General features: G+C 42.6%; 1 protein-coding gene across 1 annotated transcript in view; it reads right to left on the bottom strand.

Annotated features, from left to right (window-relative positions):
• Nucleotides 1–329: 329 nt before the first annotated feature.
• Nucleotides 330–26,446, bottom strand: part of LOC132820051 (sodium- and chloride-dependent neutral and basic amino acid transporter B(0+)-like) — a 36,800-nt gene continuing 10,683 nt past the window's right edge. Inside the window, exons 2-13 of the mRNA XM_060831969.1 lie at nucleotides 23,663–23,794; nucleotides 22,045–22,212; nucleotides 16,361–16,499; nucleotides 13,005–13,137; nucleotides 12,298–12,438; nucleotides 10,215–10,443; nucleotides 9,217–9,342; nucleotides 7,026–7,144; nucleotides 2,449–2,548; nucleotides 1,622–1,731; nucleotides 1,354–1,524; nucleotides 330–467 (exon numbers count right to left, since the gene is read on the bottom strand). Of these exons, the coding sequence (XP_060687952.1) occupies nucleotides 330–467; nucleotides 1,354–1,524; nucleotides 1,622–1,731; nucleotides 2,449–2,548; nucleotides 7,026–7,144; nucleotides 9,217–9,342; nucleotides 10,215–10,443; nucleotides 12,298–12,438; nucleotides 13,005–13,137; nucleotides 16,361–16,499; nucleotides 22,045–22,212; nucleotides 23,663–23,794 (1,706 nt within the window). The remainder of the gene's footprint in view (nucleotides 468–1,353; nucleotides 1,525–1,621; nucleotides 1,732–2,448; nucleotides 2,549–7,025; nucleotides 7,145–9,216; nucleotides 9,343–10,214; nucleotides 10,444–12,297; nucleotides 12,439–13,004; nucleotides 13,138–16,360; nucleotides 16,500–22,044; nucleotides 22,213–23,662; nucleotides 23,795–26,446) is intronic.

Here is a 26,446-nt window from a genome sequence, read left to right on the forward strand (position 1 = left end):
AAGCAATTGATCAATGCCAACAAGAACTGAAAGGAGCTCAGTAATTATGAAGACGACATTGGGACAAATTAACAAGAGAATCCAAGCGTAACCCTGAAGAAAAGAAGAATAGTTCAACAGCATCCAAGTGATTTAAAAAGAAACTGAAATAAAACATATGGCAAAGGAATGCCAAGTTACAAGGAAGTAACTGACATACAGCATATCTGGATTATCACAGCTGACTTGCTGACTATCCTTGAAAAACTCACATTGATGTGACAGAGGGAGTACACCGGATCAGTGGTACATCATCAAAGTGATTTGAACTACAATTATATGAGAAGTTTTCAGATCTCAGGAGGTGCCAGAAGTTGTAGACAATTTGGGGCTTCCGTAGAATCAAGCTTGCTTCTATATCGTTCCCCTCTGTGCTCTTCCAGGTACGGACCCCAATCAGGAGCTGATGTGCAAGCAGCAGAAATTTTCTGGGAAAGAAAAATTGAAAGGTTTAATCATTTCTGTCTGATTTCTATCCATCATTGAACTTTCACTGACAGAAAATCCAGATCCGAATCTGGTCATCCTGCAGTTGGAACAGATATAAAAAAAGATATGTTGTGGAGGGAGGATTGGGCAGTCCCAAAATTTCATAAGAAGGAATGATCTCACTCAGGAAATTTCTAGTTGGTGTTCACCAACTAGCCACGAAACGACACGACCAGCTATCCCTAGTAGCCATACACTCAGATGACAAACAACATGAATTCGATTGGGACAACACCACTATTATAGGGCAGGCCAAACAGAGAACAGCCAGGGAATTCCTAGAGGCATGGCACTCATCCACAAATTCTATCAACAGGCACATCGACCTAGACCCTATATACCGGCCACTGCAGCGGACAGCAACTGACAACCAGAAGCGGCAGATTCAAACCACTATAAATGCCAGAGGAATCAGCACAGAAGCGCTTCACAGGAGGCTCCCAAGCACTGAAGATGTCACCTAGAAAGGGGACGAAACGTTTGCAACAAAAACTCCCAGCTCGGCGAACAGAACCACAACAAGAAATCATTATTTATGGCATCTCTTCAACCTTCCAGTGTTATCCCATTGAAGATCCAGTTCAGATTCTCTTTCAAAGAACAGAAATTGCAGGTGAAACTCAGCAGTTCTGGCAGCATTTGTGGAGAGAAATCAGAGTTAACATTTCAACTTCAGTGACTCTTCTTCAGAACTGGACTTGAAATGGTAACTGCACTTTCTTTCTACAGATGCTGTCAGACCTGTTGAGTTTCTCCAACAATTTCTGTTTTTGTTTCAGATTTCCAGTATCTGCAGTTTCTTGTTTTATTTTAGTATTTCCTTACCTGCCACAAGGTGGAGCCCTCAGCTTGGACAACTCTCACTACGGCCACAATGGGGATCCACATAATACAGAAGGTGGTCATACACCAGCCCAGTGCTACTGTCCAGACAGGGTATTCAACAGGTCCATATGTTGGTGGAGCAAACGTTACTAATGACCAGACCAAGATGATCTGTTTAAAATGAAGGTATAAAATCATATCAAAAACAGAATGATTATCTGCACTTCATTTTCTGTTTAAAACATTAAAAGAAGTAACATCTCCTTACTGCGAGCAAACTTGGTGAGATTAAAAACCAGCATGCTCTCCACCACAGCCAGAAGAGCCAATTCCTTTCCCCAATCATCATCTCAATGTCCTTGATGAATCTGTTCAGCCCTGTGAACAAGGAAGCAGAGAGACACCATCAGCCACTTTGTTCTGTCTTCAGAGCAGTTTGTTAATTGTCAAAGTTCATCTTGTTCTGGGCAGCACTAATGAACAGGTTAAACCAGAGAAGGGATCACTCCAGGTTTCAAATAAGATGAGCAGAGATTTCCCTGTCACCAATCTGGAGAAAGAGAGGACTGCAAATGCTGGAGATCAGAGTCAGGAGTGTGTTGCTGGAAAAGCACAGCAGGTCAGGCAGCATCCAAGGAACAGGAAATTCGACGTTTCGGGCATAAGCCCTTCTTCAGTCCTTCTTTCCTGAAGAAGGGCTTATGCCCGAAATGTCGAATTTCCTGTTCCTTGGATGCTGCCTGACCTGAGATGGACAGGCCTCTGTTATCAGAACGGGGGCATGATGGACGACAAAGTAAATCCACTGTCCTAATGTGAAGAAAAGCAAATGGGCCCTTGACCATCTTAAGAAATCCTGCAGACAACTGAAGCAGAACCTGCCTGTTGGTTCATTTGCCTTGATAGGGATTGATCATTGTCTCATTTCATTCCATTTGGGTCATACAACATCCCTATCAGCAACCAGCTGGAAAATGGCTGTGGCCAAACTGACCCTAATGACAACTCAGTCAGACCAAGCGGGCTAGACCAGTAAAAGATGGGCAGAAAGCACTGCCTGTCTGAATTCCTTTTAGAAACACAGATTCTACTAACCATAGATCCAGTTTAAAGTAATCAGTTCCAACAGAGCAGTTGCCAGAAGTCCCCATCCAGCACAGAAATGATCAATTAAATTGATCCAGTAGATCCCAGCCTGGATTAAGAAAGAAATAGTTGAAAATGAGTTGTATGTGAAAAAGGAAAAAAATACACTTCATCCAAAATAAGCAATGCCTGGGACACTAAGGTCAGGAAATTCCCATTAACAGAGAGTGGTGGAAGGGAGTTTCATGGTGGCATGGTTTAGAGGAAGTTATTTTGCGCAATCTTCCACTTCTCTGGATATTCATAACCAATTGGAGTCTTACAATCCCTATAATGTGGAAGCAGGCCATTTGGCCCATCAAGTCTGCACTGACCCTCTGAAGAGCAATCCACCCAGACCCATGCCCCACCCTATGCCTGTAACCCTTCATTCCTCATGGCTAACCCACCTAGCCTGCACATCCCTGGATCCTGTGGGTAATTTAGCATTGCCAATCCACCTAACCTGCACATCTTTGGACTGTGGGAGGAAACTGCAGCATCCAGAGGAATCCAGCGCAGACACAGGGAGAGAATGTGAAAACTCCACAGGCTGGAATCAAACCCAACTCCCTGGCACGGTGAGGCAGCAGTGCGAACCCCTCAGCCACCTTGATTCACTCGGTGAATCTGGCAGCGAGTGAGATGGAAGTGCTCACCACTGCTGTGATGTTCCAGCTTCCAAACCTCTGGCACCATATTTAAAGGCCAGCTGGATGCTGAAAGCCAAGAATAATGCCTCATAGTGTCGTGCTAACCCCTAAATATGGTGCAGAAGGAAGCCAAGCTCAGTCATCACTTCCTAGGAAAGGATCTTGAGATTCTAGTAGATAAAGTGATCATCAAAGAAACAGACCATTCCACCAGTCCCTGCCAGGCCAGACCCAGATAGCAGCAGGAGTGAGAGCTGTGTAAAATGGGATGGAAAAAAAGGTCAATCCTCTTCTGCACTCTGCTCATGGAGACAGGGGAAAGGAAGATGCTGCAATAAATCACCAATTTTTTTTATTCATTCATGGAATGTTGTCATCACAGGCTGGGTCAGCATTGAATGCCCGTCTTTGATTGCCCTGGAAAAGGCGCTGAGCTGCCCTTTCAAATCACTGGAGTCTGTACTGTGGAAGAAAGTGCTGTTAGGGAGGGAGTTCCAGGACCGTGAGCCAGTAACACTGAAGGAAAGTGAATACAATTCCATGTCAGGATGGTGTGGGCCTTTCAGGGGAACTTGCAGCTGCTGCTGCTGTATTTCCTGCTCTTGTCATTCGGGGTGATGGAAGTCATAGATTTGGAAGGAGGAGGTCTCAAATTACACTGTCTCTTAGCGTGACTGTTTCAATGTCTCTGAGCAGTGTGATTGCCATCTGGGACCAATATTCAGGTAGCTTTCCCATCTCTAATATAGCTTGGACTCCAGCTCATTAACATGGATCTGAATTTCCATGAGCTGTAAATATTAGCTACAAAAAAACTCTTGGTATCCAGCATTTTCCACATACTGCAGCAACAAAACATCACCCGTCCCCTCCATCACCACTCTATTTTAGTTAAGTTATTAATTAATTATTATAGAATCCCCCACTTTTGGAAATAAAGCACCAGTATCAATCTGATTCTGAGCTATTTTTCAGGAAATTTAGGAGACCTAAACTCAAATGGAAGACTTTATTTAAAGTTTAACAAGACCATGCGACATAGGAGCAGAAATTAGGCCATTCGGCCCATCGAGTCTGCTCCACCATTCAATCATGGCTGATTGATTTTTCAACCCCATTTTCTCACCTTCTCCCCATAACCTTTGATCCCCTTGGTAATCAAGAACTTATCCAACTCTGTCTTAAATATACTCAATGACCTGGCCTCCACAGCCTTCTGTGGAAATGAATTCCACAGATTCACCACTCTCTGGCTCAAGAAGTTTCTCCTAAACTCTGTTCAAAAGGGTCTTCCCTTTACTCTAAAGCTGTGCCCTCAGGTCCTCCTCTCTCCTGCCAATGGAAAGATCTTCCCAACATCTACTCTGTCCATGCCTTTCAGTATTCTGTAAGTTCCAGTCAGATTCCCCCATCATTCTTCTAAACTTGATTGAGTATAGACCTAGAGTTCTCAATCATTCCTCATGTGTTAAGCTTTTCATTCCTGGAATCATTCTCGTGAATCTCCTCTGGGCCCGCTCTAGGGCCGATGCATCCTTCCTGAGGTATGGGCCCCAAAACTGCTTACAATATTCTAAACGTGATCTGACTAGAGCCTTAGAGTGCCTCAGGACTGCATCCCTGTTTTTATATTCTAGTCCTCTTCAGAGGAATGACAATATTATATTTCCCTTCCTAACTATCGACTCAAACCTATAAGTTTACCTCAAGGAAAACCTGCACTAGGACTCCAAAGTCCGTTTGCACTTCAGATTTCTGAATTTTCTTCCCATTTAGAAAATAGTCCATGACACTATTCTTCCCAGCAAAGTGCATGACCTTACAGTTTGCCACATTGTATTTCATCTGCCACTTGTTTGCCCATTCTCCTAACCTGTCTCAGTCTTACTGCAGCTTCCCTGCCTCCTCAATACCACTTGCTACACCTATGTGTGTATCATCTGCAAACGTAGCCAGAATGTCCTCAGTTCCTTCATCCAGATGATTAATGTACAAAAGTGAAAAGTTGTGGTTCCAACACTGACCCTTGTGGAACACCACTAGTCACTGGCTGCCATCTTGAGAAGGACCCTTCCATCCCCAGTCTCTGCCTTCTGCCAGACAGCCAATCTTCTATCCATGCTAGCACCTTGCCTCTAACACCATGGGCCCTTATCTTACTCAGCAGCCTCCTATGCAGCACCTTATAAAATAAGAGGTCAGTGAGGTAGTCAAAGGCCTTCTGGAAATCCAAATAGTTCATGTCCCTAGTTCTCCTGTGTCTAATTTGCTCATTACCTCCTCAACAAATTCTAACAGATTTTTCAGGCATGACCTCCCTTTGATGAAAAACCATGCTGACTTTGACCTATTTGATCATGCACTTTCAAATATTCAGAAATATCATCCTTTACATTGGACTCCAATATCTTACCAATGACTGAGGTCAGGCTAATTGGCATTTAATTTCCTATTGTTTGCTTTACTCCTTTCTTAAATGGGGGGCAATTAGCAATTTATTAGCAATGTTCCAGTCCTCTGGGATCCTCCCTGACTCCAGTGATACCTCACGTCACTATTAAAGCCTTCACTAATTCTTCAGCTATCTCCTTCAGAACTCGAGTATAGTCCATCTGGTTCAGGTGATTTATCTACCTTCAGAGCTTTCAATTTTTCTAGCACCATCGCCTTGGAGATGGACACTGTACTCATCTCTGCCCCTCAACTCTATTGAATGTTTGGGATATTACTCATGTTTTCCACCATGAAGACTGATGTGAAGTACTTATTCAGTTCCTTAGCCATTATTTTGTTTCCCAACACTACCAATGACTAAGCATTATCACCAATCTGACTTCCCCCTTTTTTTTGTTACGGTGTTCTGCCTCTGCTCTTACTGCAGGTAGGCCTCTTGATCTGTGTCTTTTATCCTCTGCCATTAATCACTCACTCTTCAGGCTTTAAATCTCGCAATAGACCTTACTTCAAGCTGCTCTGTCCCCCTTTACACTATATTCCCACTTTGAATCACATTCCCAGTGAACTCACTCAACCATTGTCTCACTCAGAATCACAGAGATATACAGCATGGAAAAAGACCCTTCAGTCCAACTTGTCCATGCTGACCAGGTATCCTAAATTAATCTAAGACCATTTGCCAGCATTTGGCCCATATTCCTCCAATCCCTTCCTATTCATTTACCCATCCATCCCGATGTCTTTGAAATCAGTAAGAGGCCCAACAATCACTTCCCTAGCTTCCCATCACCTTCTCAAGGACAACTAGGGATGGTCATAATTGTTGGCCTAGCTAGTGACACCCTTTGAACGGATAAAAAGAAAATTTCTTCACTCCAGAAGGCTATCAATCCTTGGCATTCACTATCCCCAGAAAGTAGTGTAAGCTGAGTCATTTGAGTATATTGAAGGCTAAATTAGGTTGAATTTTAACACTAAAAGGAGACTAAAGTTACAAAGTTGAGAGCCGTAAAATTGAGAGCAGGCCATAATTACATCAACTGTAATTTTATTGCATTTTAGAACAGGGTGGATGATTGAATGGCCCAATGCAGCTTTTTAAAAAAATATTCTTAGTATATTGCCCTTCCTTCATTGTTACTGGATCAATATTCTGTAATTTTGTGGCATTCTGTAGACTCTGGAGGCACCTCCACCATGAGGACTGCAATGTTTCAGCTCACTGCTATCTTCTTAAGGACCATTAGAGATGAGTTTTAGTTCTTTACCCAGGCTCTGTATTGAATAAGGATCATCAGCCTCTAACAGCACTTCATAACATTGAAGTGGGTGGAGAAAAGAAGACAACTAAAATACAAGGGCTTCACTTCGTGAAAGGCATCAACCTAATGATAACTGCATGTGAAATCAAAGCTAAAATACCGAAAGATGACATACCTGTGTCACACATGGGACACTGAGGAGATACATCACCAAGCATACACCAGCTGTCACAGAAAGACGCTTTGATCGCAGAAATGTAGGGAACTGGTCCAGCAATGAGGTTATAATGGCTTCTGGTAAGATTAACAGTCAAATATTAATCAGCTTTGTGGTCCCAGGGAACAAATGTCCCCTCCCTCTCACCCAATAACTCCATTACTCCCCAGACCAAAGAAAGATAGGACTGTTGTAATCTGGCATAATTCCAGACCTGACAGAGATGTACTTTAAACTATCTGCACAATATGTGATATTCAGTATAAAGGGACCCACTTCATCTTCAGCTACTGTGTCATGAAGTCAGTGTAGTGAGGGTAATGTGTTCATTCAATCAGTTATGTGCATATAACCCACGGTAATATCCATCATGTATGTAACTTTGGAATTGTAGGCTTATAAACAGATAGCATTGTTAATGAACTTCAAGACATCTGTTTCAACAAGAACCTGTCTCTCTGGGGTATGTGACAAAACAAAACTGCACAGGCTGGGATCCAATGTAGACAAACAGGAGGCTGGAGGAGCACAGCAAGCCAGGCAGCATCAGGAGGTGGAGAAGTCGACATTTGGGATCGAAACTCTTCATCAGGATGGGGGAAGGAGGAAGTAAGCTCAGAAATAAATAGAGGGAGGGGAGTGGGGTTGGGGGAAAGGTAGGTGGGATAGTGATAGGTAGATGCAGGTAGGGGAGTATTGTGATAGGTCAGTGGGAAGGGTGGAGTGGTGAGGTGGGAAGGAAGAGGGACAGGTCAAAGAGGAGGATTGAAGAGTAAGGGCTGAACATAGGATAACATTGGGGGTGGGGAGATAGAGAAATTAATAGAATGGAAGGGAAGAGGCAGGACTAGAAAGGGTGGTAGGTGTAAACTTAGAGACAAAATAACTGCAAATTAGGTATAAACTTGGTTAGAGACAACCTCGTCCCATATCCAGCCCCTACTTTCTTCCCTGTCTCCTTGACCTGACCTTGCCCGTCCATCTTCATTCCCATCTATCCACTCCACCCTTCCCACTAACCTATCGCAATAACCCCCTACTAGCATCAACCTTTCGCTATCCCATCTGCCTTTCCCCCAGACCCATGCCCCTCCCTCTATACATTTCTGAGCTCCCTTCCCTCTCCCCCATGCTGATGAAGAGTCTCAATCTGAAATGTCGACTTTTCCACCTCCTGATGCAGCCTGGCTTGCTGTGCTCCTCCAGCCTCCTGTCTGTCTTCTCTGTAGTATGTGTTATGTGGACTAATATGTACAAAGTTTCTAAGCACATTAAGGGTAATAATACCAACAGCTCCCAATGTGGCATTTAAATCTGGAGCCTGTGGCACAGCGATAGGTTTATTACCCACTGCACCATAAGTCTGTCAGCAACAATCACTAACCAGTGTTTCTCACACAGGGCTGGAACACAAAAATTACTTCAATACAATACTGCAGTAGGGCTGCACTTTAGGAAATACCATCTTCTAATGTGATGTCAAGATCAAGTCCACATTTGCCTGTTTGGGTGAATGTCAAAGATTTCATTATCCTATTTGGAAAATGGACATGGGAGATACCTGTCAATCAACATGAAAAAAATACATCATCTGGTCTTTTTCCACATTGCTGTTGTGTTTTGCATTATGCGAGTTAGCTGTCATATATCCTACATTACACCAATGCTATTTCCTACATTACAGTTCACAGGCATTTCAAATGCCTTGCGATATGCAAATATGAGAAATGCAAGATCTTGGTTCTTCCACCGGCCTAAAAATGTTTTTGCCTCTGAACTTATTTGTAAATGTGCAAACAGCCAGTAAAGTATGTACTGAATTGGCATACTGTAGGAGAGAAGTGAGACACCTTCCATATCAGTGAATCTTGTATACGGAGCTTCAGAACCTGGGTCTGAAATAGGTATAACCCCAGTTGAGGTTATATTAAGTTTATTACAAGTCCCCTTTGTTAATGTTGACAGTGATTCCCTGGCAATGTGCCATTTTGCTGTAAGCAACATTCTTATCTGGGCCAAACTCCCTTAGTCCTGATACTAACCCTGCGTGATATGTGCAGCATTGTGTTCCTGTGCAGACTCAAAGGCTAGACTGCAATAGCTCCCTTTTAATCAAAGTGGAAAGGATGTAAAGTAATATTGCTCTTACCAACAGCTACAAATTGACTGCTGAGTCCTAGAGTGATCAGCATGAAGAAAAATAATGTGGCCCATAAAGGTGCCCATGGCAACTGTGCAAGGGCCTCTGGGTAGGCAATGAAAGCCAAACCAAAACCTAGGTACAATTGAAATAGTTAACTAATTGTACTTAAAACAGTAATTCACAAACTACTTTTTTTTAAAGTTTAACATAATAATTAATTAAGAAATTGTTTTGTTGAAATATATCACATTTTGCACAGTATATGTGTAATGGAACTGAAAGAATGTTCTTTTCAAAGTATTATTGTTTCTTGACAGAAGTTTCACCTCTGCGATACAGAAATTAAATATGGAATCTAAAAGGGACTCAAATTGGAAGGTTTTTGTCTTGCCCAGATCAGGACTGAAATGCAAGAAATCAAAGTTGGGTTAGACAACACCAGTTTTCTATCACATGAGAAAATATTACTGTTTGGTTGGCCAATGTACAGCATGGAGATACACCAGAAACTGTTAACTGCCAATCATGCAGGTCGACCCTAATTGTTCAAGTTGATATCATGCAAAATAGTCCTATGGGGAATGCATGGAATATTAAACTGAAATTTGTGACCCTCTTTTATATCACCAAAAGGAATATAGCCATACATTGTAACCTTTCCAGTGAGGAAAGGGTGGTGGAGACTGCCAATCCCCACAGAATTTCCTATGACAACACCCTAACCAGTCTATCTATCTGGTTCAAGTATTTCCAGCTGAGATTGACAGCTAACAGTTCTTGCTGTCAACAACATTACCATCAATCTCTTCTCATGCTATATAGATTAATGCTCACTTTCCAAGTTTGGTTTCTAGTACATCAGTCCTGATGAGTGCAATACAAAAAAACACATTGACTTTGTGTTTCCTTTCAGAGAGTAGATAATACGAGGTTGAGAAACTCAAAAAATTACATCATGGATCAGAAATATTTTAACAGAAGACAGTAAGTGTGACTGCAGTTACCTGACTGGACAACCTCTGAAACAAGCTTGTCTTGTTTATGAGCCATATGTCCAAGGATGGAGAAGATGACAAATCCAGCAAACACACTGGTAGCACAATTAACAACACAGACAACAATGGTATCTGTGTAACAATTGTTGTGGAACTTATTGTAGGATGATAGTGTTATTAAACTGCCCCAACCCACTGCAAGAGAATAGAAAATCTGTGTTGCAGCATCTTTCCAGACCTGGCAAATAGAAGGGAGAAATCATCAGCACAGGAAAAAGATTTCAATTGATACCGTGAACTAATTGTTCATTTTCCCAATATGATGTTATCAATATCAGCCATGCTTTCTAGTGAATGACTCACCTCGTTACTAGCCACGTGTGCACGGACACCTGGTAACTCCCATTCTATTTTTTTTTTAAATCAGGAATTAAGAACAGGTTTTTAATACAAAACAAAAATCCACAAGTGATTTTTTTTAGAAAATAACTTTATTCAGGGAGAGAGATTGACCAACATGGTGCCATCATCTTATGGGATGGAAGGCTGCTATCACCAAAAAGGATCTTTTTAAAATAAATGATGCAGCAAAGATGGGAGAAAGCATTTGAGAAAATGTGCGGAACAACAATTGTGTTATAATAAGGATTAAGGTAATGAGTAACAAATGAAGATCATGCAATGTGGGTATTTTAAGAAACTATGAAGGGAAAGGGTGGCGGTAGACAAGAAGCTATACTGACCTAGAGATAAAACAAAGCTAGATGATATTTACAGAAACAAATGAACACACAGAAGAGAGGATGATAGTATGGAATAACTTTGCCTTTGCCTAAGGTTTTTACTGAAAAGAAAACAAAAAAGAAATGACAACAGTTGAAGAGAAGAGCCATTTCAGAAATATTAAGATATCAAGGAATAATATACAAGAGAAGCTGATCAAATTTAGACAGTTTAGATCCCAGGTTTAGATGGAATATCATCAAATAATGAAAGAAACAAAGCAGGAGAGAGGAGAGGTACTTTTACTTATATATAAATTTCAAAGAAAAACACATTGAGAAATGGTGAATAGCAAATGTCTTCCGGAAAGGGAAACAGAACTATCAGGGAGATAGCTACCCAGGTCACATGATGAGTGTAAAGAAGAATATAAGGCAATTTGCTGAAAGTTGAACTAATTGAACATCTGTGCACAAGAAAACATGATGTAAATAGCTAGTAAGGATTTCTTAAAGGATGGTAAAAACAATGACTGTAGATGCTGGAAACCAGATTCTGGATTAGTGGTGCTGGAAGAGCACAGCAGTTCAGGCAGCATCTAAGGAGCAGTAAAATCGACATTTCGGGCAAAAGTCCTTCATCAGGAATAAAGGCAGAGAGCCTGAAGGTTTGAGAGTTGGTCATGTTTTTAACATGACCATCCTTCTTAAAGGATGGTCTTGTTAAAAGAGTAGTCAAGAGTAGTGCCTGTGAAGACTTTCAAAGACCTTTGATAAGATATGACAAAGGTTTGGATGGTTGGATCCAGGGCTGGAAAATAGAGGAACTGACAAATGACTATGAACATTAAGTAAGAAATAAGGCTATATGGTGGGCGGCACGGTGGCACAGTGGTTAGCACTGCTGCCTCACAGCGCCTGAAGACCCGGGTTCAATTCCCGACTCAGGTGACTGACTGTGTGGAGTTTGCACGTTCTCCCCGTGTCAGCGTGGGTTTCCTCCGGGTGCTCCGGTTTCCTCCCACAGTCCAAAGATGTGCGGGTCAGGTGAATTGGCCATGCTAAATTGCCCGTAGTGTTAGGTAAGGGGTAAATGTAGGGTATGGGTGGGTTTCGCTTCGGCGGGTCGGTGTGGACTTTTTGGGCCGAAGGGCCTGTTTCCACACTGTAAATCTAATCTAATCTAAATTTCTTGAACTGGAGGACAATAACCATCTCCAGTTCACTTCCTGCATCAAAAAGCAATGACTGAAATTGTGACTGTGAACAAAAATCCTTTCTCAATTATCTTGAGCACCAAGAGGTAAATAAACAGACATTTTAACACAAAATTCCAGTTGATACCATATGGATTGTTCAGATGTGTTTACCTCAGCATTAGTCAGTTTTGAGAGGTCCAACTGCTTTCCGATGTAGAATTCAATCCCTTTATAGGCTCCTTCCAGGGTAATTCCTCGGATCAGGAGTATGGTCAGAACCACATATGGGAATGTTGCAGTAAAATAAACAGCCTGACCATGGAGAGAAGCTTGTCAGATTTTAGACTCTAGGAATAGGAGAAATTGATTTCAAGTGAGCTACCCCAGTAAAGCATAACAGTGAATTTAAATAGGACAGAAGTGTTCTATTTATTTCTAATCTTTGGGGTCAAAACTCATTTTAATAGGAGATTAGAATAGGGTGAGATGAAGATATTTCAGTCCTCACATCTGCAGATCTCTTTCCCATTCACACTGAAAGAAATTGCACACATTAATGCTCTCAATCACTTTTCCAGATCTACGCAGCTTCCCCCAGAGTTCCTGTATCAGTGACTGAAACCCTTAGAATGAGGGAGACATTATAGGGGTTTGGGGGAATTGGTGCTGTCCTTTCTGTCAGGGAAAAAAATCTTCAGATCTCCCTCAGACCTGAATACTGATGAATTATGGATCTCCCACTCCCCAAAGAGACACAATTAACATCACCTGGGAGATAAACCAGACACTTCACAAATGTTTTATAATTTCTAGTTTTATTGTCACAGAAAATTGTATTTTGTCACCAGTTTTAATTCGATTGATCACCAATCATGTACCTTGCCTGAAGATTTGATTCCTTTAGATAAGGCTGCTCCAACTATCAGCCAGGCCAAAAGCAGACAAAGAGCTAAATACCACACAATCTCCCCAGTCTCTTCAATTGAACTGGAACGGCGTAAAACTACTTTCCTGAAGAATATGACAATAGGAAATGTATTATTAGGATTATTTTCATTAGACAGCCATCAAAGGTTCATCTGGCTTGGTAATGTATTTTAAGAGAAAAATTTGTCTTCATGCAGCCTGGCAAATAGGTGACTCTATACAGCAAAGTGGCTGCCTCTTTACTGAGATGTGATCACAAACTCCTCATTTGTCCCAAATGTTATGAAGAAACTAACAAAATGAAAATCAATGGGTCAGCAAACACGAAATCTCAGTACTGGACATCAGAAAGCCACATCTAGCCGAATGGAACCTCAAAGTTCACTCTCCTATCATACAGTGGGCAGGTTTCAAGTTTGAGATAGATCTAAAACACTGCCTTTTGCACGTAGCTACAACTATGGGATCACCTCCAGCTCCTTCCAAGAATGTGCTGATGGCATCCGTAGTACTTCACAATCCCACAGCCCACAAGTGTATCTCCTGGGAGACATGTTTACCAAGGCGACTACTTTGAGGAAGCTGAGGCAAATCAGACATAGAGAGCTCTTGGTGCAGTCACTGGACTGAAAAAGTGTAGCAATCAAGGCATCCTCAGGAGTATTTATAATCCAAAATGGATTCCACTCCCTCAGTGTTCAGCTGGTCTGTCACCATTTTCATCATGTTTGTTCAAGATATTCTGAAAGATGCCATGGAGGCCTACAGGCTGTGCCTCAGTTATTTGCTGGGAGTGTGTAGCTCATTGGTGATAAGGGTTATCCACTGAGAATGTAGTTCAATTCAGCCTTGAGAATCCCCATGACTGGCACTTTGGAGAGACAGTACCATGGCCACATGGGCACAGGGACAATCAATGAGCAAGTGACTGGGTTGCCTGGACAGTTCCAGTTGTCAATCAATGTATATGGGCAATGTAATGGTCAGGCTACAGATGAGGCCGATTCCAATACCCAGTCAACTAGCTGCCAGGAAAATCTCAAACTCATTCAAATGAATAGATGAACAAAATCAAACTCAGGACAATAGTCACCAAGACAGCTCAAACTCAAACCATTCTCACAGACAGTAAGCTCTCCAATTCACTCACACCCTTTGCTTCCACTCTGATCATACCATTCTCTTGAAGGCAAATGTACATTTGATAGCATCAAGGCAACTGGACAATAGAAACCTGAACTGACATGATTCATTTACATTTTGTAATAAATGAATACAGGGTTTTCAATAATCATCCAAATGGATTCTTTTGTGTAACTAAAAGACCCTCCTTCCTTTTTCCAATTACCCTATGGGATGTTACCTCTGTGGTTTCAGTTGAACCTTAGTTCATAAGTTCATGAGATATAGGAGCAGGATTAGGCCATTTGGCCCATCGAGCCTGCTCTGTTATTTGATCATGGCTGATATGCTCCTCACCTCCATTTTCCTGCCTTTTCCCCACTGCCCTTCAACCCGTTACCAATTAAAAATCTGTCTAACCCCCTCTTTAAATTTACTCACTGTCCCAGCATCTACTGCACTTAGTCAGTCTGGTCAGCCCCACATTTTAGAAAATGAAATTTTCTGTATTTGTTGCCTCAGTTGTGGGACTTCCACTCACCCCACCCAGAGACCATTAACTGGACAAGAGGGCAGGGGTTTTGGAGTTTCTGTATGGACTGCAGTGTCAACCATTACCAGCTTGTGTTTGTGATAGTTTCATGTGTCCATCCTCTTTCCTAGGGTCTAGGGCCTACTTGGCTTACAGTGATAAATAAAAGACATTAATGAGGTTTCCTTTTAACAAGATGCAATTTATTACTTAATAACAATCGGGCCAAAGTTAGATTAATGTTTAGACATTGTTGTTCAGATCTTCACACAACAAGGTCCAAAGACGTTCTGGCTTTGCCCCAATTATTTCTTTATGGCATCATCAAATTGGAGTGAGTATCCTGCAACCTCCAACAATAACCCTTTCCAAAACATTACCTTTGTTCATTTTCCGAGGTATGTAGTATCAATGGTGACCTCAGAGTAGGAGCAGAGGTGGGGAAGTGAGAGCATCAGCAGAGGCCGAATTTCCATGTTACATTTCTCCATTTCAATTCTTATGGTGCACATGTAACTACCACACAAGCCAAAAGCTGGAGAACGTGGTGATATTTTAGCAAAGTGCTAAACGACAAAGAAACATGCTTGGGAGATGGCATAAACCTCACAGTGAGTGCAAACGTCAGAGAATGTGATGAAGTTCTTTGAGAGAGAGGGAATGCTTTGAGACAGAACACTTTGGGAATTGGTGTGCAAAGGTCAACAACTGAAAGTGTAATGGAGCTCACCTCTCCGTGACCCCCATGAAATTTATGAATCTCTTAAGACTCTGAATCTAGTTTCAAGTAACAATGCTCCTTCTGTCCACTTGATCCACATGCTTGGTCTAAGAGCTGGCCTCTTCCACAGTAAGCAATATATCTTCATACTCCGTCAGAGTGTGTGTGTGTGTGTGTGTGTGTGTGTGTGTGTGTGTGTGTGTGTGTGTGTGTGTGTGTGTGTGTGTGTGATGCAGAAATGGAGCAACCTTGCAAACTCTCTTTTTCATTGGCATAACTGCTAAAATCACAAGGACCCCAATGTATTCCCCTTCATTTTAACAAGAAAATAAATCAGTTGGCTGGTAATTCATTGTTGTACCCACATTCAGTGATCAGTCATGAAACCCAGAGGTAGTATATTAAACAACAATGAGAAAGTTCATTGCTGCATTACTTGTGTTCCCCATCTACTATAAGCAGCAACCTTCCCTTAATCCCTGTGAAGAACAGTTCAGTTATCCCCACTGTATCTCCTAATGATTTCAACTTTTTCATACTGTTAAACACAATTCATTTCCCAGGACAATGGGTTAAACATAAAACTGCATTCAAATAAAAACACAGAAAAAGGTGTATCAGTTATAGATAATTCCAACTATTCAGTATTTAGGAATTTTAGTGGTAATTGTTTTCTTTGAAGAACACAAAAATAATTGTTTGCCTGTACAAACGTTGTTAATGTAAACCTGCAGTAAACCAGGAAGCAGTTACCTAAAGAAACGACCATTGCTATTTGTTTTAAAGAGATGCACAATGTAAATAATATCTCTATCGAAATCAAACAGTTTTGATCTCAATGAACAGAATGTTCACCAACTGACCTTCCCAATAGGAGTTACTGGCCCAGCTGTGCAGGTTATAGGTGTAGCTCTCTGCAACAATGTACTTACTCCCAGTATTGCTCACTCGGACCCTGGTGAGAAATGGAGATTTCTGATCCATTTGGACAAGTTTCATTGTTTGTCTGCAGCCATGTTGTATTAACGATTTCAAAACATCCATCATTCAGAGTGAGATTGCAGAGTGGGCCTGGAAAATGTGGACTGTGTTTTAGAATTACACTTCACTAGGAACAATGCTGTCATTTCTAGTGATATAATCAAGGTCACTGTTTCACTCTGACTGAATCATTCCACTCATATGAGTAAGGTAACAGATGAGGCAGACAGAGAAGTACAGTCAATACACTGCACACACAGCACAGTCCAGCTTTGGTTTGTTCCCTACATGTAAGTGCAAAGCTTATTTGATACATACTTTAATCACATAGCCCAACATTAAAGTAAAAAGAGTTCCTTTAATCTGATTATCAAATTATCAAATCTGATTATATTGAGTCATCAATATATATTTAAAGTGGGTGGCACGGTGGCACAGTGGTTAGCACTGCTGCCTCACAGCGCCAGAGACCTAGGTTCAATTCCCGCCTCAGGCGACTGACTGTGCGGAGTTTACACATTCTCCCCGTGTCTGCATGGGTTTGCTCCGGTTTCCTCCCACAGTCCAAAAATGTGCAGGTTAGGTGAATTGGCCATGCTAAATTGCCCGTAGTGTTAGGTGCAGAGGTAAATGTAGGGAATGGGCCTGGGTGGGTTGCGCTTCGACGGGTCGGTGTGGACTTCTTGGGCCGAAGGGCTTGTTTCCACACTGTAAATAATCTAATCTAAGAAATATGGATGTAGAATTTCATGGAAGGGTCGCTGGTTTTGTGTTGTAAGTTGAATTAAAGATTAGAAGCGAAACTAGAAATTTCACATATCCCATTGCAATTCATATATCCATTATAACAAAGACTCCACAGTATTCTGGGTGGCACAGTGGCTCAGTAGCTAGCACTGCTGCCTTACAGCACCAGAGACCCAGGTTCAATGCCCCCTCGGACAACTGTCTGTGTGGAATTTGCACATTCTCCCCGTGTCTGCGTGGGTTTCCTCCAGATGCTCCGGTTACCTCCCACAATCCAAAGATGTACAGATCAAGTGAATTGGCCATACTAAATTGCCCGTAGTGTTAGTCAGGGGTGAATGTAGGGGAATGGGTCTGGGTGGGTTGCTCTTCGGAGGGTCGGTGTGGACTTGTTGGGCCAAAGGGCCTGTTTCCCTACTGTAGGGAATCTAATCTAAATGTCCAATTGAAAAGCAAGTTGTCCTGCGTGCGAGGATTTGGAAGATGGTCATGTAAACTGTTTCTGTTAACTCAAGGCCAAATGATGCATGTCATCTCCTATTACTTATGTTATCCATAATCAGATGTGATCTAGTTGCTATTGGGAAGAGGGGATCTGGGTAATGTCATTTCGAAATGAAAGTGCCAGATTTAATGGTTGAACACAAAGGGAGAGGCAGCTGTTATTGCTATTGCAGACTTACTGACTTGGAACCTCTCGACAGAGACTGCAGGGGGTACAGACAGGTAGGCAGAGAGACAAGCATCGAGACGGCAGGCATGGATAGGCAGCCAGAAAAGCAGAGATACAAGCAGTGAGGCAGGCAGTAAACAAACAGACAGAGACACAGACAGTGAGCCAGATAGATACAGGAGTTCCAGTGGCCACTGAGGAAAAAGCCTATTCCCATTAGCCATCAGGCAGGATGCATGCAGTAGCACTTTCTTTCAAAAAGAAAGAACTGATAAAAATGTAAAGATGATGGACAAGTCACCTTGCCATGACCGGGAGATGGAATTGTTAACTTGTGCCTTGCTACTGGAAGCCAATTCAAGGATTCTCAAGAAGGACAGTTTGAAATTACTTCTGATGCACACTGGACTTTATGACTCAACAAAATGGGGAGAACAGAACATGTCGTAAACCGGGAGTAATTTTGTACTGATTTCAGAATATCATGCATCTAGTACTGTCACATATATAGACAATGTCGCACTTTTAATCATGTGGGGAGTTATAGAACATAGAATATAGAAGGATACAGCGCAGTACAGGCCCTTCGGCCCTCGATGTTGCGCCGACCGAATCCTACCTAACCTATACTAGCCCAATAACTTCCAAATGCCTATCCAATGCCCGCTTAAATGACCATAAAGAAGAAGAGTTCACCACTGATACGGGCAGGGCATTCCATGAACTCACAACCCGCTGTGTGAAGAATCTACCCCTAACATCTGTCCTATACCTACCACCCCTTAATTTAAAGCTATGTCCCCTAGTAACACCTGACTCCATTAGCGGTAAAAGGTTCTTAGTATCTACCCTATCTAAACCCCTAATCATCTTATACACTTCTATCAGATCTCCCCTAAACCTTCTCTTCTCCAATGAGAACAGCCCCAAGTGCCTCAGCCTTTCCTCATAAGATTTTCCTACCATTCCAGGCAACATCCTGGTAAACCTCCTCTGCACTCGTTCTAAAGCTTCCACATCCTTCCTATAGTAAGGCGACCAAAACTGCACACAATACTCCAGATGAGGCCTCACCAGAGTCTTATACAACTGCAACATGACCTCAGGACTCCGGAACTCAATTCCTCTGCCAATAAAGCCCAGTACACCATATGCCTTCCTCACAGCACTATTTACCTGGGTGGCAACTTTCAGAGATCTGTGTACATGGACACCAAGATCCCTCTGCTCATCCACACTACCAAGTAGCCTACCATTAGCCCAGTAATCCATCATCTTGTTATTCCTACCAAAGTGAACGACTTCGCACTTAGCTACATTGAATTCCATTTGCCACATTTCCGCCCAGCTCTGCAACTTATCTATATCCCGCTGTAACCTACCACTTCCTTCCTCACTATCCACAACTCCACCGACTTTTGTGTCATCCGCAAACTTGCTTACCCAGCTTTCAAGTCCTTCCTCTAGATCATTTATAAAGATAACAAAAAGCAATGGTCCCAAAACAGATCCTTGTGGTACACCGCTAGTAACTGCGCTCCAAGATGAACATAATCCATCAACTACTACCCTCTGTCTCCTTCCAGCCAGCCAATTCCTAATCCAAACCTCTAATGTATCCTCAATGCCATACCTCCGAAGTTTTAGCATTAGCCTACCATGGGGAACCTTATCGAACGCCTTACTAAAATCCAGATACACAACATCTACTGCTTTACCCTCGTCCACTTCCTTAGTCACCTTCTCAAAGAACTCAATAAGGTTTGTGAGGCACGACCTGCCCTTCACAAAACCATGCTGGCTATCCCTGATCACGTTATTCCTACCCAGATGTTCATAAATCTTATCCCTTACCATTCTCTCTAAGACTTTGCCCACCACTGAAGTCAGACTCACTGGCCTATAGTTACTAGGGCTATCCCTACTCCCTTTCTTGAACAATGGGACCACATTCGCTATCCTCCAGTCCTCTGGTACTATTCCCGTAGACAATGACGACATAAAAATCCAGGCCAATGGCTCTGCTATCTCCTCCCTAGCTTCCCATAGGATCCTGGGGTAAATGCCATCAGGCCCAGGAGACTTATCTATATTCATCCTTTCCAATATTCCCAAAACCTCCTCCCTGCATATTTCCAGGGCATCCATTCTAATTATTTGTGATTCCATATTCACATCAGCAACAGTGTCCTGTTCCTGAGTGAATACTGATGAAAAGTACTGATTTAATGTCTCTCCAATCTCCTCCGCCTCCACACACAACTTCCCACTACTATCCTTGACTGGACCGATACCTACACTAGTCATCCTTTTATTCTTGACATACCTATAGAAAGCCTTTGGGTTTTCCCTAATCCTACCAGCTAAAGACTTTTCATGTCCCCTTCTCGCTTCTCTTAGCTCCCTCTTTAGCTCCTTCCTGGCTACCTTATAACTCTCAATCGCCCCAACTGAACCTTATGGAAGATAGCTTTTCTGCTGTCTATCCTATTAGTTGCCAACTAGTTCAGTCAATAGGTTGGTGAGTGCTATGGGTAGATGTGAGAGCTGACCAAGTGGACAGTGGACAACCTGGATAAGTAAATTAACTATGAAGGTGAGTAGTCAGGTGATCTCGGTAAGTAGGTTGATATGTAAGGGGGTGTATGTGGGTTGGTTAATAGATTTGGTTGGATTGGTGCGTATTGAGTGAGGAAGTGGTTACATGGACGACCTAGGTCAGTGGATTGGTGGATAGAATTGGGTAATTAGTTAAGTGAGTAGGTGCAGTGAGTAGAGGGTGAGGTGTGTAACTTGACTAGTCGGTCAGGAGGATAGGTAGAGGGATGGGTATATAGATTCACTCCCTTCATCAGCTTTTGCCTGAAATGTCAATTTTCCTGCTCCTCGAATGCTGCCTGACCTGCTGTGCTTTTCCAGCACCACACTCTCGACTATAATCTCCAGCATCTGCAGTCTTCACTTTTGCCTCACACCTGGTTGTGCCAGGTGATTAGTTAGGTCAGATCACGCAGGGAGTCAGGGTAGTTTGGGAATGTAGTTATACCTGGTGAGAGGTTAGTCTGGTAGTTAGGAGGGGTAGAGAGGCTGGGTCAGGGGTAGTCATGCTGTTGGAGCTTGGTGTATTAGATAAGCGCAGCAGGTCAGGCAGCATCCAAGGAACAGGAAATTCGACGTTTCGGGCATAAGCCCTTCCTGAAGAAGGGCTTATGCCCGAAACGTCGAATTTCCTGTTCCTTGGATGCTGCCTGACCTGCTGCGCTTTTCCAGCAACACATTTTCAGCTCTGACCTCCACCATCTGCAGACCTCACTTTCTCCTGGTGTATTAGATAGCCAGACAGAGTGGTCAGAGAGGATATTTGAGGCAGGATAGTTGGAGTCGGGTGTGTTTGACGTAGAAACATAGATTCATAAAATCCCTACAGTGCTGAAAGAGGCCATTTGGCCCATTAGGTCTACACCGGCCTCCAAAGAGCATCCAACCAGACCCATGCCCCCTACTCTATCCTTATAACTCTGCATTTCCCATGACTAGCCCTCCGAGCCTGCACATCCCTGGACACTCTGGGCAGTTTAGCATGGCCAATCCATCTAATCTGCACATCTTTGGACTGTGGAAGGAAACCAGAGCACCCAGGGGAATCTCACACAGACACAGGGAGAATGTGTAAACTCCACACAGGCTAGAAATTTACTCAAGGCTAGAATTAAATCTGAGTCCCTGGTGTTGTGAGACAGTGGTGAGAAACACTGAGATTGTCTGAGATATTGCAAAAGCTGACAATACAATGAGCAATTCATCAGTTCCTTATCACCATCATAAGTGCAATTCTCATGTACATCAGACAACGCAATGGCTGGAAGATTTGACTGTTATGGGTGAAATGACAAGCACTTTGAACAATAGCTTTGCTGGCTTCCTCAGACTGCACAGAACAATTGCTGCAGCAGATCTGAGAGAAACTCATGTCAGAAGTCCCTCAATGTGCAGACAGACTGCTATTCCTGCCTAAAGATCCTGTTGCGTCACTTTCTTCAATCAAAGTTCAATAATAAGAAAATATGTTCCTGGCTGGGAGGCCAGTGAACAGGTAGATGAATAGTGAAAGCCTCTAATGTTTGATGACACGCGATCATGTTACAGTACAAACAGCTGCAAGGAGCCATCAGCCTAAAATGTCTATACTTTTCCCAATAGAAGTGAACACTGTACCTTTGGGAGTCCTGCTGCATGTTTCATCTGCTCCCCACCAACTGAAGCAGTCTGCCCACGGCAGGGGTGATTGGAAGGAAGCAAACAGGTAGTACAGACTGTAGCCAATGATGCAATTGTAAGTGATGTCTATAATGGTACTGAACAGGACCATCGTAATCCCCACACCTTGAATTTGAAATAGAAGCAGGAATATTGATTTGAAACTATTTACAATTGAATCAATTTAGTACAAATGCATTCTGCTAGTCAGAGAAACCAACTGTGTTTAGTTGCAATTAGTTATTCGAAGTATTCCTGGGGCATCCCCATGCTGCTTTCAAATTATTTTCGAGATCAAGAACATTGGCAAGTATTTTAATACAATGATTAAAATCTGTAATTATTAATTTTAAAATAAGAAAGCTTCATTTATATCTTAGTAAGAAATCAGACTTCTAAGGAAAACATATGAAGAATATGAGAACTTAGAAAACAGGAACAGAAGTAGGCCATTCATTCCCTCAATTCTGCTCCATGAAACAAGATCATGACTGATCTTCGATTTGAACATCTTTTACCTGATTTATTTCCATATCACTTGATGTTTTTAAATGTACAATTCTAACAATTTCAGTATTGAATGTACTCAGCAACTCAGACTCTGTGGACCTCTAAAGCACAGAATTGCAAACATTCCTCATCTTGTGAGTGAAGAAATTCCTCCTTACCTCAGTCCAAAGTCAGAGTGACCATGAATCCATTGTCAATTGTAAAGACCCATCTCATCCATGGATGTCTTTTAGGGTGAGAAATGGCCATCTTTCCCTGGTCTGATCTACATGGGAAACCCTATGCACAGCAATGTGTTTGATTCTAAACTGCCCTCTGACCAACTAGGCAAGGACAATAAATGCAGGCCTAGCCAGGAACACCTGCATCCCATGAATGAATTAAAACAAAAAACTGAATTCCTTATCACTTTCTGAACCTCAAAGCAAATAATGAATTAGTGAAATGATGCAAATTCACTTCTAGCCCTTTTTCTGATTTTCCTGTAATTTGAACCCAATTTCGGGATTTTTTCCAGCTAAGTTGTACATCCACTGGTCGCTGGTCCAAGTTAAATTTTTACAACCAAGATTCCAACCCTTAAAACGTCATTAATCATTAACCCAGAGGGACATCCTAGCTGGAGACTGTCCAGTCCTTACCCAATGTACCAATATATGCACTAGTGTCGGAAGAGTTGGCAATCAGTGACAGGATCTTTACGTGTTATTTTCCATCTTGATTCTTCAGGGACTACTGTGTCAATGACCTGTGAGATTTGGAGTTTATTTGTTAAAATGCAAAGTAGCATACCAGGTACCCTTCTTGCTCTAAAAACTTCTAACTTGTTAACTTTTCCCACTAACATTCCCCAGATCTTGGTTCGATCGCTCAATAAACTGGGAGGGAAGAAAACATTATATTTGTTGCGTCTCTCTGTTCATTTTATCAGTCTTTGCAAAACCAAATCCAGACCAGATTGCATCAAGGATGTCAAGCAAGGCTGGCATCAAGCTTCACTTACTAACATGAATTAAACACAATATTTAAACCTTTAACAAGCTCACGGTGCTGGATAAACATTAACCTTGTAACATGGGCACAGCTTTCCACACTGCAACAGGTCCGAGACTGGCAAACTGCCCAAAGGAACATTCCAAGTAAAACATTGGCATTGCGATGAAAGCGAGCATCAGGGTGTAGGGAATTAGAAACACACCTGGAAAATAGCAAGGGAAAGCTGAAATACATTGCACACACATCAGGATTAATCATACATTTTTGACTTGCAAGTTAAAACCACAGAACATTTCAGTTCATATGACTCCAGTGAAAATAAATACCATAATTGACAGAACAGTGTGACTTCAAATTGCAACTTTACTGAGAGTCATAGACATTCATAGAGATGTACAGCATGGAAACAGACCCTTCCATCCAACCCGTCCATACCGACCAGATATCCCAAACCAATCTATTAGATTACTTACAGTGATGAAACAGGCCCTTCGGCCCAACAAGTCTACACCAACCCTCCGAAGAGCAACCCACCCAGACCCATTCTCCTACATTTACCCCTTCACCTAACACTATGGGTAATTTAGCATGGCCAATTCACCTAACCTGCACATCTTTGGACTGTGGGAGGAAACTTGATCACCCGGAGGAAACCTACGCAGACACGGGGAGAATGTGCAACCGGGTCTCTGGTGCTGTGAGGCAACAGTCCCACCTGCCAGCACCATGCCCATATCCCTCCAAACCCTTTCTATTTATATACCCATTCAAATGCCTCTTAAATGTTGCAATTGTACCAGCCTCCACTTCTCTGGCAGCTCATTCCATACACATACCACCGTCTGCATTAAAAAGTTGCCCCTTAGGTCTCTTTTATATCTTTCCCCTCTCATCCTAAACCTATGCCCTCTAGTTCTGGACCCTCCCGACCCCAGGGAAAAGACTTTGTCTATTTATCCTATCCATGCCCCTCATAATTTTGTAAACCTCTGTAAGGTCACCCCTCAGCCTCCGACGCTCCAAGGAAAAGAGCCCCAGCCTGTTCAGCCTCCAACCCTGGCAACATTCTTGTAAATCTTTTCTGAACCTTTTCAAGTTTCACAACATCTTTCCGATAGGAAGGAGACCAGAATTGCATGCAATATTCCAACAGTGCCTAACCAATATCCTGTACAGCCGCAACATGACCTCCCAACTCCTGTGTGCAATACTCTGACCAATAAAGGAAAGCATACCAAACGCCTTCTTCACTATCCTATCTACCTGCGACTCCATTTTCAAGGAGCTATGAACCTGCACTCCAAGGTCTCTTTGTTCAGCAACACTCCCTAGGACCTTATCATTAAGTATATAAGTCTTGGTAAGACTTGCTTTCCCAAAACACAGCACCTCACATTTATCTGAATTAAACTCCATCTGCCACTTCTCAGCCCATTGGCCCATCTGGTCCAGATCCTGTTGTAATTTGATGTAACCCTCTTTACTGTCCACTACACCTCCAATTTTGGTGTCATCTGCAAACTTACTGGCTGTACCTCTTATGCTTGCACTCAAATCATTTATGTAAATGACAAAAGGTAGAGGACCCAGCACTGATCCTTGTGTCACTCCACTAGTCACAGTCTGAAAAACAACTCTCCACCACCACCCTCTGTCTTCAACCTTGTACAAGATAAATGTTTGAGCCATTATCCTAATGTTAGATTCCCAGCATACCAATTCATCTGAGACCTTCAGATTTCATCTTACACAAAGGAGGTGCTCTAGTGTAACACAGGCATGTGTCTGTCAGGGAATTTATTATCTGGTCTTCCTTGCAGCCGAAAATACAACCTGTGGCCCAGGAAGTCCTCACCCAATATTGATGCCAGTTCCCATCAAGCCTCATGATTTTGACAAGGAAATTGCGGTTTATTAATCGCCCAGCTGATAAATTAGTGTTTCCCCCGACGAACACTACTTAGAGGAAGTGCCGAGGGGAGCAGAAACTATTTGGTGCTGACGCTTTTGCTGTTGTTCTACTGTACATCTTGGAATCCACATGAGTCATTTTCCACTGTACAAACATTTCACTGTGTAAAGGCATGTCCAATCCAGTCAACATGAACAGCAAAAGCATCTCACTCCAACTATTATTTCCCAGCACAAAGCAAACAGAATGGCGGATGCTGGAAATCTGAAGCAAAGACAGAAATTGCTGGAAAAGCTCAGCAAATCTGGCAGTATCTGTGGAGAGAAACTGAAGTTAACATTTTGGATCTAGCATTCTGAGGACGGGTCACTGGTCCTGAAGTTGTAACTCTGCCTTCTCTCCACAACTGCTCCACACCATACTTCCCATAGCTGACTCACCTAGCCTGCAGAACCCTAGACACTATGGGCAATTTAACAAGGCCCATCCACCTAACTTTTAGGCTGTGGGAGGAAATCAGATCACCCAGAGGAAACTCATAGATGCACAGAAAGGAAGTGCAAATGCCATAGAGAGTCATCCAACCTGGGTCCCTGATGTTCAGGCAACAGCGCTAACCACTGTGTAATCACGTACTCTACTTGCACAGAGAGGACTGAGGGAGGCATGGGCATGAGAAGACAATGAGATGAAGGAGAGAGTGATTCAATGGAGCTGTGAGGCACCTCAAGAGAGGAATTGATGAAGCTGGAAGGTGTGTTATTCAGTACATCACTGCTCAGGGGAATATGATTAAGTGAGAGAGGCATGGCACCTGAAAGAGTTGTCCCACTGACGTCTCTCTCCCTTCTGAGATCCCAGATCTCCTTGGTAACTGGTGAGAGCACACTGTTGGCTGCCGATTTCTATTCTTACTCAAAGACACTGTCTTGTTCCTCTGGT

This window comes from Hemiscyllium ocellatum, chromosome 11 (assembly GCF_020745735.1).
Source record: "Hemiscyllium ocellatum isolate sHemOce1 chromosome 11, sHemOce1.pat.X.cur, whole genome shotgun sequence".
Lineage (NCBI taxonomy): Eukaryota > Metazoa > Chordata > Chondrichthyes > Orectolobiformes > Hemiscylliidae > Hemiscyllium > Hemiscyllium ocellatum.